The sequence below is a fragment of the Petaurus breviceps genome, unplaced genomic scaffold (assembly GCF_028583685.1).
Source record: "Petaurus breviceps papuanus isolate PSGF00001 unplaced genomic scaffold, PetGlider_PUasm1.0 103, whole genome shotgun sequence".
Taxonomy (NCBI): domain Eukaryota; kingdom Metazoa; phylum Chordata; class Mammalia; order Diprotodontia; family Petauridae; genus Petaurus; species Petaurus breviceps.
The window spans coordinates 2,176,331-2,189,071 of NW_027185588.1; the positions used below are offsets into that span (position 1 = coordinate 2,176,331).

Below are 12,741 nucleotides of genomic sequence, written 5' to 3' on the forward strand. Positions count from 1 at the left end.
TCTGAATGATGAATACGTACCTGCCAAGTAGAGAGGGCACCCAAGTCTGCTTAGGCTCCCTCAGGGGGTGTTGTTCCCCAGGGGGAGTGCCATTCCCCTTCCAGAGCCCTCCTTTCCTAACATACATGTTGGGGGGCCCTAAGGGGGAAACTGGCTCAATAAGGGACTTTTCCCTAGGGTCGGCCCATTATCACCCTGGGATCATTCCTCTCATTTTTTGTATTTCTAAAAGGGGAGAAATTGGGTCTGGCCAGCTTCCTGAGTCCTTCTCTCCCATCATCCTCTAGCATCCTCTGCCCCATCTCTGTTTCCCACCCTGCTCTTCCCTACCCTGTCTGTCTCACTCCCGGCTTCAACTTCCAGGTCTGTCTCCTTCCTCCCCCAGCTGTTTTCTGCTGGCCTTATGACCCTCCTCCCTACCTATTGTCTCCTCCTGTCCCCCCAAGTCTATTTTTTCCTGCTGCCTTCCAGGTCCCTACCCTTTCTTGTCTCTTGGGTCTGACCCCTTCCGGCTCCCCCCCTTGTTCCTTCCTGCCCCCCAGCTCAGTCCCACATCTGACCCTTCCTCTTCTTCTGTCTCTTCTTGTCCCCCCCATCCCATTTCCCCCCCAGGTCCTCCCCTTCTTTCCCTCCTCCATGTCTATCTTCTCCAGCAAACAGCTGCTCCCCTGCCCCATTTGTCCTCTCCTGCCCTCCTCCAAGTCTGTACCCACCTGGCACCCCTCAGTTCTGTCTCCTCGTGCTCCCCCTGGGTCTTCCCTTTCCTGTGCCCCCTGTCTTTCCTTTCCTGCACCCCCGGTCCACCTGTCCTCTCTTATCGCTCCAGGTCCGTCCCCTCCTGTCCCCTCCTGTCTGTTCCTCCTTTCCTACTCCCCCCCGCTCCCCGGGCCCCAAGGACCCGACCGTACCAGACAAAGTAGAGAAGGATGAGTAGCTGCACTGTACGGTAGATGAAGCCCAAATTTCTGTTCTTCACCACGATCACCTTGGGCGTCTCGTAGTCCCAGAAACCCCAGAAGACATTCCAGCAGGTCTTGGCCATGTGCCGGGCGGAGTGCTCCTTCTCGGGCGCTTCTGGTTCAGAGGTAGCCATGAGGAAGTGGGGCCCTGGGGCCCCGGTCCCCTGCTCCCTCTTTGCCGGGTCCAGGGCACAGAAACCACCCCTAGTCCCTGGGCCCCCTGAGCCGTCTGTGGCATGGGCCGCTCGCTGCCTGCCAAGCCGCCTCTGCGCTTCCCAGCACACTGACCGGTCCCTCCGGTCCCAAAGTGCCCCGGCCACCCCTTCGGGGCGGGGATGGGGGAGCGGAGATGCCCGCGACAGCCACGCCCCCTCCGGGCCAGCCACCGCCCCTACACCTCCCCCCAGATCGCCTCCCTGCCTGGTCCCCGCCCCCTACCCCTGGCCCCACTCCTCAGCAGGCAGCTGCGAGTCGGGGAGCTAGAAGGCTGGATAACTCCCTGACGCGCAGGCTTCCCCGGCCGCTTACCGGGACGACGCATACCGTGTTAAAGTAAAGCAGGTGAGGCACCTTTGACATCGGGGAGACTGGAGGATAGGGGTCCGTGCCCAGGGATCACGCTCTCTTCTCATCTACTTTTTAGGTGCCTAGGATCGCGGCTGACCAACCTGTGTGCCCTGAAACCCCTGGGAAGCATCTTGGGGAGCCCTTTTGGGACTGGCCCTAGGAGAGGGGGTCCCAAGAGAAGACATCTGTGCCCATTCTGGCCACGGGAAAACACCCCACCGCCACGGCTATGGCAGGTCAGAGATGCGAGCTTTCTTCCATTTCCCTGCTGCGTCCCCCGGGGAGAACTGAGTGAGGTGTGTTCAGGGATAAGGCGTGAGGCATTCAGTGATGGTGGGAATGAGAGACACCAGCCATGCTGGATCGCAGCCGTTCGGAACAAAAGAGAACGAACTGTTCCCTGGCTAATTCCCACTTAGCTTCCTCTGGCCCAGAATCTGAGGGGGGGGGGGTGTGGGGGGGGGGGCGCCCGGCGGCCTTGGGTCGGTAGGGTAAGGGGGGACCCACCTCTAGAAGAGGTTCCTCCTTAGCCTTCTAGGAATTCTCTCCTCAAGAGTTTAAAGTTGGGAAAGAAAAAAAAAAAACCCGCAGAGATTTCTCTGGCTCCGTTCCATCCTCACTCCCCACACTTCTGCCACCCTGGGTTTTGGAAAGCAGGGACCCTGGGGAACCAAGGAGGAGATCAGAAAGAAAGGCTGGTGAGAAAATAACGGTGGGACACGAGGAGAATCACAGAAGACCTCGGAAGGCAGTGCTTTGGGACAGAAAGAGTATTGGATTCGGAGGCAGGCAGGTTGAGGCAGAACCCCAGCTATGCCTCCTGCTCCCTGTGTGATTCTGAGCAAGTCATTCTCTGGGCCTCAGTTTCACCTTCTGTAAAATGAGGAGGTTGAGTTTGATAACCTCTGATAACCTCTTTCAGCTCCAAGTCTAGGATCCTGGGATCTCTTGCTGTTCAGGGTTCTAGCATATGCCTCTCTTTCCTTGTCTGTAAAATAGACAAGATCCCTGTTACCTAGTCCTATAGAGCCATTGTGGGGATAAGCTGTTATCCCCAAAACTCAGTAAAACAATTCCGGCAACCTAGTGCACTAATAACAAATATTAGCAAAATACCTAGCATATGTAAGGTTGCTGGCGACATGAAACCTGTCCTCATGGAGCTTACATTCTATTGAAACTATGCTTATTTATTATTTTGGCCACCATCCTATTATCAAGCAGGTAACTAAGCATTTTTGGCCCACCTACTGTATGCCAGATATCTGCTAAGCACTAGGGAGCTAACGCAAAAATGATTCCTGCCCTCAGGAAGCTTACTTTTTATTGGGGAAAACAGTATGTACATATGTAGGCATATACAAAATAGACATAAAATAATTTTGGCAGGAAGGCACTGGCAGGTGGGGGATATGGAAAGTCTTCACTTAGAAGGTGGTAATTTGAGCTTGGAAAGAAACTAGGGATTCAAGGAGATGAGTGGGGAAGGGACAGCCTTTAAGGAATGGGGGAACAAGCTGTACAAAGACATGGACATGGGCTGAAGAGTATCAAAGCCTCTCAGGTCGTCTGGGCTGTTAACCAAAACAAGCCGTCCTACAGAATACCTGCTTTCCTTTGGAAGACAAGGATGATAAAATACTTTCAATTCCTGTAGCAGATTTCATGAAATTCCCAGGACATATGGAGAGCTAGAAGAAAGACTTTCCTTTCTTTCTTTTTAAAAATTCTCTTTCTTTCCCTGCCTTTTCCACTTTCTATCCTTTCTCAAACCCTCTCTTTCTCCCCTTTCTCTTATTCAGTCTCCCTTTCTCCCCCCCCCTCCTTTTTTCTTCCTTTCTTTCTCCTTTATATTTCCCCCTTTGCTTCTCCCTCTTGGTCTCTCTTGCTTTAAAAAAAAAATGACATGTTTCATTTAAAACCTCACTATCAATACAAACAACTAAATTTTCCTCAGTATCTATTTATGCTCAAATTAGTCATTTTCGATGCATGAAGTATCATGACACGATTTCTGTGCCTCCCTCTAGTCCCCATCAGAATTCTTCATTCTTGTTTGCTTTTATTCCAGTTATAATTAGCCCTTCCTCCATTCCTCTGGTTTTGCTTTTTCACATTTTGCATTATTTCATAAAGGTCTCTCCAGATTTCTTGGATTTCCTCAGACTTTCAAGTCTTGATTGAATTATAACCTCCCTCTCCTTCTCTTTACCCCTCCCCCTTCTTTCCTTTCTCTCTGGAGCTCTTTCCCTTTCCTTCCCCCTTTCCTTCCATCCTCCTTCCTTTTCTTCCTTCCTACCTATCAACATGTCTTTATTAAGGAGGTGTCAGGCACAGTTCTAGGCACTGGAGACACAAGGACAAAGAATGAAACAATTCCTACTTGGAAAAGGAATTTCTATTCATCCTCCTTTCCCTTTCCCTCCCCTCCCTTTTCTCCTTTTTTCTGTGAGTCTTTTTCCTTTCTCTTTTTTTCTCTCCCTCTTTGTCTTTCCTTTTCGGGTTCTATCATTTCTATGCCATTTCTATTACTACAGCTGCCTTAAAACAAACAAACAAAAGCTTAAATCATTAATAGCTTGGAACTCTAAGAAATCTCTCCTGAACCTTGAATCATACAGCTCCACTCCTGCTCTGCTCTTGCCAGACAGCCTTAGTCACTGCAGGGACCTCTGACCCCTCCCAATAAGCCAGCTCCACTCTCACTCTCCAAAGGCACTTCTTGAGAAAGTCAATTGCCCAACAGTGAGGCAGAGGGGGAGGGTTATCATTCTGTGGCGCTGGGTATAATTTCCCCCAGACAGCTTTCTGTCTGCTTAAAGAAACCAAAAGCATCCTGTGGTTCCTGGGAAAGTTTCTGCCCCAGAGACTGATAGGATTCTTGGAGTCTTTGGTGGCGTGGTTCTTGTGAGATTCAAAATGGGACTTTGTCATCAGGGACAGGTAAGAGAGACAGAGTGAAAAGGAATAATAGAGATGAATGGGGAAAAAGAAGGGTGGGATTGAAAGGGAAAGAAGGGAGGGGGAAGAGAGGGAGGGGAAGGAAGAGAGACAGACAGAGACAGGGAGAGGGAGAAGAGAGAGAAAGAGGGAGAGAGAGAGGAAGAAGTAGAGAGAGCCAGAAAGAGGAGAAAGAGAGAGGGAGGGAGAGGAGGAAGAGAGAGAGAGAAAAGGAGAAGGAGAAGGATAAGGGGAGGAGGAGAGGGAGAGTGGGGGAAGAGAGCATAGTATGTGACAGTGACATGTGGTGGCCAGTGATGAGAGAGATCTAACTACCCCCCACATTCACCCCACCTCCTGCATTTCATTATCGCTTCAACATCCCTCTTTCCCTATTGGTCTCAGAACACAGTAAGGAGACATCCTTACTCCTCACTAAGACTCATCCCTCTCCCCAAACCCTTGATTCCATTTCCTGCCACCTTTTCTGTGACCTTGCTAAGCCCATCGCTCTCTCATATTTCCTCAGTTTTTCCTTTACTGGTTCCTTCCCATCTGTCTAGGAACATGCTCAAGTCTTCCCAATCATAAGCTCCATGAGGGAAGGTATTGTGTCCTATCTACACTATGTATCTTCTCCAGCCCCCAGCATAGTGATCTGTACATGTTGTTTAGCTGTTTTTTGATCATGTCTGACTCTTCATGACTTCTTTTGGAGTTTTCTTGGCAAAGATACTGAAGTGGTTTGCCATTTCTTTCTCCAATTAATTTTACAGATGAAGAAACTGAGGCAAGCAGGGTTAAGTGACTTGACCAGGGTCACACAGCTCGGAAGGGTCTCAGGCCAGATTTGAACTCAGATCTTCTTGACTCCAATTCCTGCCCTCCATCCTCCATCACCTAGGACCTATCTTATATTCTTATAAATTTGACTCCGTTTTCTACATATTTGAGAAATGAGACTTTTATCAGAGAAACTTTTTTTCAATTTATTTATTTATTTTTAGTTTTCAATATTCATTTCCACAAGATTTTGAGTTACAAATTTTTTCCCCATCTTCCCCCTACCCTCACCCCAAGATAACAAGCCTACTGAATACCCCTTCCCCCAATCTGTTCTCTCTTATATCCTCTCCCATCCCCCTCCCAATTTTCTAGTAAGGCCAGATGGATTTCTATACCCCAGTGCCTGTATATCTCATTTCCCAGTTGCATATAAAAAAAAAAAACAATTTTTTTTCATATACACATTTGTTTTTAAAATTTTGAGTTCCAGGTTTTTTCCTTTCTTCCCTCCTCACCCACTCCCACTGGGAAGATAAGCAATTCAATATAGGTTATACATGTGTAGTTACACAAAACATTTCCATGGTAGGTATATTGTGAAAGACTAACTACATTTCCCTTCATCCTATCCCACCCCTCACTTATTCTATTTTCTCCTTTGACCTTGTCCTTTTTCAAAAGTGTTTGCTTCTAACTACCCTCTCCCCCAGTCTGCCCTCCCTTCTATCACCCCCCCTCTTATCGCCTTCCCCCCTATTTTCCTGTAGGATAAGATATCCAATTGAATATGTATGTCATTCCCTCCTTAAGCCAAATTCAATGAGAATAATGTTGTCCCATTCCCTTTTACCTTCCTGCTCTTCCCCTCCATTGAAACAGTTTTCTCTTGCCTCTTTATTTATATGAGATAATTTACCCTAATCTATCTCTCCCTTTCTCCTTCTCCCAATATATTCCTCTCTCACCTCTTAATTTTATTTTTTAGATATCATCCCTTCATATTCAACTCATCCTGTGCCCTCTGTCTATGTATACATGTATATACATATGCACACCTTCACATATATATTTATACACACCTACACCCTCCTATACATACATATATGTATGTATACATATATATTCCCTTAAACTGTCCTCATACTGAGAGAAGTCTTATGAGTTACAATTATCATTTTTCCATGTAGGAATATAAATAGTTCACCTTTGATAAGTTCCTTATGATATCTTTTCGCTATTTACTTTCTCATGTTTCTCTTGCTTCTTGTATTTGAAAGTCAAATTTTCTGTTCAGCTCTGTTTTTTTTTTCATTAAGAATGCTTGAAAATCCTCTATTTCATTGAATGACCATATTTTCCCACTGAAGCATTATACTCAGTTTTGCTGGGTAGGTGATTCTTGGTTTTAATCCCAGCTCCTTTGACCTCCAGAATCTCATATTCCAAGCCCTTTGATCCCTTAATGTAGAAGCTGCTAGGTCTTATGTTATCTTGATTGTGTTTCCACAATACTCAAATTGTTTCTTCCTGACTGCTTGCAGTATTTTCTTCTTGACCTGAGAGCTCTGGAATTTGGCTATAATAATCCTAGGAGTTTTTTTGGGAGGGATCTTTTTCAAGAGGCAATTGGTGAATTCTTTCAATTTCTATTTTTCCCCCTGGTTCTAGAATATCAGGGTAATTTTGCTTGATAATTTCTTGAAAGATGGTGTCTTGGCTCTTTTTTTGATCATGGCTTTCAAGTAATCCAATAATTTTTAAAGTCCCTCTCCTGGATCTATTTTCCAGGTCAATAGTTTTTCCAGTGAGATATTTCACATTGCCTTCTATTCTTTCATTTGTTTGGATCTGTATTATAGTATCTTGATTTCTCATAAAAATCATTAGCTTCTATTTGCTACAATCTAATTTTGAAGGAATTATTCTCTTCAGTGAGTTTTTGAAATTCCTTTTCCATTTGATCATTTTGACTTTTTAAGGCATTCTTCTCCTCATTGGCTTTTTGGGCTTCTTCTGCCATTTGAGTTAGTATTTTTTTAGGTGTTATTTTCTTCTTCTTTCAGGACCTCCACCCAAGATACGATCCAGATCCAAGCAGGTCAAAGCAAGAGCAGTTACCCTCTGAATGGTCGCTTGGTCCCCCTACAATCTGCAGGCCAGGAGCTCCTCAGGTAGCCACATGGCTGTGCCACCTTGCCTCCCTTGCTTCTCACTCTGGGGGCAGGGGCCAGACTGCACTCTTCTGTCCACCCCTGCTCCAACAGAGTTCCACACTGACCTTTTACTTGGTCTTTGGCATTTATGGGTTGAGAAGTCCAGAAACCACCACAGCTGCTGGTGCTTCACTCTCCTGAAGTCTGCTCTTGCTGCTGCTGGTTGGGGCCACCCTGGGGCCAAAGCTGCTCATGTGGGGCTGGGCTTGGCTCCCAGAGCACTGTGATAGACTCTCCCTGTTGGCCTGCCAGGCTGCCTTCAGTGGGAGATTTGTTTCTTTCTGTCACTTTGTGGGTTCTGTAGCTCTAAAATTTGTTTAGAGTCATTTTTTACATGTATTGGAGGAAGTGGAAGCCCCTTCTAAAAGGGGAAGTCCTTTTCTACTCTACCATCTTGGCTGTACCCCAGAGAAACTCCTTACAAAAAAATTTTTTTTCAGTTATGATTACTGTGTATTTTCCTCTATCCTATTCTCCCCTTCCCTCATTTATCCTTCTCTCTCTCCTTTCACCCTATCCATCCTCAAAAGTGTTTTACGGGGCAGCTAGGTGGCCCAATGAATAAAGCACAGGCCCTGCAGTCAGGAGGACCTGAGTTCAAAATCGGTCTCTGTAGCGGCAAGCACCCCAAGCGTCCTCAGGGTTTGCAGCTACCACAGGTTCTTGGATCTGCTTTGTTAAAGGAAAGCAACTCAAAATGGGTTAACAAGCTTACTTTAATCAGTCAGACATATATCGTTTACCTTGTTCAGGAGAAAAGGTCAGCACCCTGAACCTCAAAGTATACAGGCATAATTATCAAGACAGAAACATCAAGTAGACAGATTTCCAAACTGTCCAACCATTACATCCATACCCAGTCAACATCTGGGTTTCCACTGGGTTTTTCAAAGCCGGGGGACTCTCAACAACGGCTTCCCAGAATTCAGATCAAATCACAGAACACTTCTCAAAGTGAGTCCCAAAACAAAGTTACACATCAGGGCTTATATAGCCTTCTCCTGGCTCAGAGAATGTAACAACCTTTTGGACCCACTGGCCAATCAAAAAGTATCAACTGAAAAACAAGCCTCCCACCCCAGGCTTCAGGTGCACATTAGCCTAGGGGCAGGGAAGATCTTTAAAATTTACATTCTTATTACAGTCTCAGACACTTAACACTTACTAGCTGGGTGACCTTGGGCAAGTCACTTAACCCCAATTGCCCTTCCTTCCACCCTCCAAAAAAAAAATCAAAATAAATGGTTCATTTCTGACTAATGCCTCCCCCAGTCTGCCCTCCCTCCTATCAGCACCCCTCCCTTTCACTTATCTCCTTCTCCTCCTACTTTCCTGTGGGATAAGATAGATTTCTATACCCAGCTAAGTGTATATGTTATTTTCTCTTTGAAACAATTCCAATGAGAGTAAGATTCAAGCACTGCCCCCTACTTCCCTATTTTCTCCTCCACTGTAAAAGTTTTTTCACATCTCTTTTATGTGAAATAATTTACCCCATTCTATCTATTCCTTCCCCCATCTCCTAGTGCATTCTTAGGAGTTATAAACATCATTTTCCCATGTAGGATTGTAAAGAGTTTAATTTTATTGAATCCCTTATGAGTTCTCTTTCCTATTTATCTCTTCTTGCTTCTTTTGAGTCTTTTATTTGAAAGTAAAATTTTCTTTTCAGCTCTGGTTTTTTCATCAGGATTGCCATTTTTTCTGGCCTATTTCTTGACTTTTAACTTTATGTTAAAGTTGGATTCTGCTTATGGGATGAAAGGGCACTGTTCCAAGCTTCAGGTTTTTTTTGTGCAGCTGTTTTCAGAGCTAGTTCTGAGGGTCTGTAAGTTTTCAGTTCTTTCAGGGTGGTATAATTTAAGGAAAGTTGTATTTACTCCTCTCCTGGCCTTTGCTCTGGTCTGTGAGTGACCGCAAGCACTCTTTTTCCACCCTAGAAAGTCTCCACTTTCCTATGGTGGCAAGGTCTGGTGTACTAATGCTCCCCCTCACCCTGGGACTATGACCCAGGACTGTCATCCACATATGGGCAATACAACAGAGTCCTGCACTCAGTGCCAGAAAAGGGATACCTGTAACCTGCTTCTGACCAGTTTTCTAACCCCCTTACTGTGTGTAGGTTGAGATCTCTGGAAGCCACCACAAATGATTCAGTTGCCCCCAAGGCCTCCTGCTGTCTTGCCAGGCCTTGCCTGTGCTGGACTTTGTTCCACCATCATGCCAGTGTGACAGACCTTTCCTGCTGACCTTCTAAGTTGTCTTGGGCTGGAAAATTATTTCACCCTATCTTTGTGGGTTTTGCTGCTCCAGAATTAATGTTGAGGCACTATTTCCAAGTTTTTTGGAGGGGATCTGGGAGAACTCAGGTACCCTGCCTTTCCTCTTGATACCCTGGCACCCTAGACTTCATTTGGAATCTCGACCATCTTTGGCCCAGAATTCCTAGTGATTGTAGGAATGGGTCACCCTGTCTGACTAGGTGGCACAACAAAGAGGTCTTACCACATCTGGGACATGTTTATGCCAGAACACACTCACATTGTTGTGTAGTGAGGTTCCAAAACTTCTGTTGGTTGGATTCTGACTTTAGACTAAGTGATGACAAAGAATTACAGTTCAAAAATTTTTGCTTAAAGTAGGAAATCTATAGTTTCCAAGCCCTGATTCATTTCTGGACTTTCCTTTGGTTACAACCCTTCACATTCACAAGACCGAAACGATCAACATGACTGTGGCCACAACGTTTATTAGACATAATGAAAATACAAGGAAAATTTAGTGCTCCCTACATAGAACCCTCTGCTTGGTCATCTCCTGTAACTCTTCCTGAATACCTTTCCTGCTCCTGGGGGCCTAGGAAAAAGAAACATGTGTGTGTGTGTGTGTGTGTGTGTGTGTGTGTGAGAGAGAGAGAGAGAGAGAGAGAGAGAGAGAGAGAGAGAGAGATACCCCAGGTCTGTATTTCTGAATTTAAACAGGAATATGAAGTGAGGTTGGTGTTTCTACTTTTGTTAACTGATTGTCTCTGACACTCGGGGCCTTCTCTCATTCTGCTCCCTGTTTCTGCTCCTAATCAGTTCACTTTTGAAGCACTGGTTTTCACCACTCATTCAGTCACTACAGATAAACGCTTGGGCCATGGCCTTTGCTGATGCCCAGTCTGATATAAGCTCTCCTGATGCCTGTCCCATTTACTGCAGGTAGGAGTTATGGCATCTATTGATGCAGGAGGCCACTCTCAAAAGTCCACTGTTCTTCAATTTGGAACTATGCCCAAAGGGCTGTAAAACTATGCATACCCTTTGACCCAGCAATACAGTTGTTACATCTGTATCCCAAAGAGACAATAAAAAGGTGGGGAGAAGGACTTATTTGTACAAAAATATTTATAGCAGGCCTTTTTGTTGTAGCGAAGAATTGGAAATTGAGGAGATACCCATCAATTGGGGAATGGCTGAACAAGGTGTGGTATATGATTGTATTGGAATATTTTTGTGCTATAAGAAATGATAAATAGTATGATTTCAGAAAAACCTGGAAAGACTGACACAAAGTGAAATGAACAGAAGCAGAAGAACATTGTACACAGTAACAGCAATATTGTATGATGAAGAATTGTGAATGACTTAGCTATTTTTAGCAATACAATGATCCAAGGCCATCTCATAGGATTCATGATGAAAAATGCCATCCATCTCCAGAGAAAGAACTGATCGTGTCTGACTATGGACTGAAACATATTTCTCTCTCTCTTTCTCCCTTTCCTTCTTTCCTTCCTTCCTTCCTTCCTTCCTTCCTTCCTTTCTTTCTTTCTTTCTTTCTTTCTTTCTTTCTTTCTTTCTTTCTTTCTTTCTTTCTTCCTCTTCTTGCACAAAATGACTAATATAAAAATGTTTTACAGGATTGCATATGTAAAACCTATATCGGATTACTTATCATTTCTGAGAGGGGGGAGGGGACAGAGGGAGGGAGGAATAGAATTTAGAACTCAAAACTTAAAAAAAAATAATGGGTGTTAAAGTTGTTTTTACATGTAATTGGGGGAAAATAAAATGCTATTTTTTTAAATCCACTGCTTTTGCCCAGACAATGACAGAAAATTCCAGTTTGGCTGTAGTTGTCCCCTGGTCCATGTACACTAAGTGGGTAGACTAGAAGTCTTGTCGAGGGCCAGGAAAAGCAGGGGAGAAAAACTTTCAGGGTGCCAGGATCCAGATCACCTTCCCTTCCTCCTCTAATGTTGCCTCTGTTCTTGTGTGGTGTCCTGCCTGCTATAAGAGCATGATCTCTAGGAACTCCACAAAGGGGGAAAGGAATTCTAGGCATCAGCAATCCTCTCCCAGTCATCTCTCTGTATGTCCCTAAATGATCACCTCCCTCCCCACCCCCACCCAACCCTAAAGTGAATAATATTACAGGAAAGATAAGACAGCATGGCACGGGTACAAGTTCAGGCATATCATAGGTGTAGGTTTCACCTTTACAAATCCAGCTTTCTCAAATAATAGCTCTTTCTGGCTCCACACATGTCTCTCTCCTTCCTCCTCTAAAGGCAAGTCAGCTCTCTCCCTACCTGTAGTGACCATATACACTTAGGTCAGACTCTGTCCATATCTCTCAGCTGGTGCATACATCTCCCATGCCGGAGGAACCAGAGCAAAGGTTTCAGGTCCCAGTTTCTGATCTGCTCATTCACATGCACACCAATCTCCTCCAGACTATTCATACCTGTTAGCAACCACTTACAAGGCATGGTATTAAAGGGTTTGGAAAGGGCCCCTCTTCAAGATATCTTCCCCGCATCTGCTCAGAGAAGTTCCTTTTTCAGGGGACAAAGCCTTTCATGGCAGTTAGATGGTGTGGTATATAGAGTGCTGGACTGGATGTTCTGGAAGACCTTGTCTCCTGGGCAAGTCACTTAACTTCCCTGGGTCTCATTTTCCTCATCTGTAAAATACAGATAATAATAGCACCTACCTCCCAGGGTTGTTGTGAGGACCAAATGATATAACTTATGGAAAATGCTTTGTAAACCTTAAAGCCTGATGTCAATGCCAGTTATTATGACAGTTAGACCTAAGACTCAAAGCTCAAAGGCTCTGAGATTGATGCCCACTGATTGGTGAACAGCTAAACAAATTTTGGTACATGAATATAATAGAATATTATTGAGCGGTAAGAAATTGCAGGTACAAAGACTACAAAGAAGTGTGGCAAGACTTATGGGAACTGATGCAGGGCCAAGTAAGCAGAACCAGGAAAACAGTATACAA

General features: G+C 45.0%; 2 protein-coding genes across 5 annotated transcripts in view; one reads left to right on the forward strand and one right to left on the reverse strand.

Annotated features, from left to right (window-relative positions):
• P2RX2 (purinergic receptor P2X 2) overlaps nucleotides 1-1,289 on the reverse strand; it is a 7,808-nt gene extending 6,519 nt beyond the window's left edge. The window contains exon 1 of the mRNA XM_069090913.1: nucleotides 977-1,289. Within this exon, the coding sequence (XP_068947014.1) occupies nucleotides 977-1,093 (117 nt within the window). The 5' untranslated portion in view covers nucleotides 1,094-1,289. The remainder of the gene's footprint in view (nucleotides 1-976) is intronic.
• Nucleotides 1,290-1,389: 100 nt separating this feature from the next.
• LRCOL1 (leucine rich colipase like 1) overlaps nucleotides 1,390-12,741 on the forward strand; it is a 44,013-nt gene continuing 32,661 nt past the window's right edge. For 3 of the 4 annotated variants that reach the window (XM_069091006.1, XM_069091106.1, XM_069091198.1), the window contains exons 1-2: nucleotides 1,390-1,520; nucleotides 1,603-1,762. In XM_069091006.1, coding sequence (XP_068947107.1) covers nucleotides 1,756-1,762 — 7 coding nt within the window. In that variant the 5' untranslated portion in view covers nucleotides 1,390-1,520; nucleotides 1,603-1,755. Of the gene's footprint in view, nucleotides 1,521-1,602; nucleotides 1,823-12,741 lie in introns of all 4 variants that reach the window. The other variant, XM_069091066.1, reaches the window with a different exon arrangement.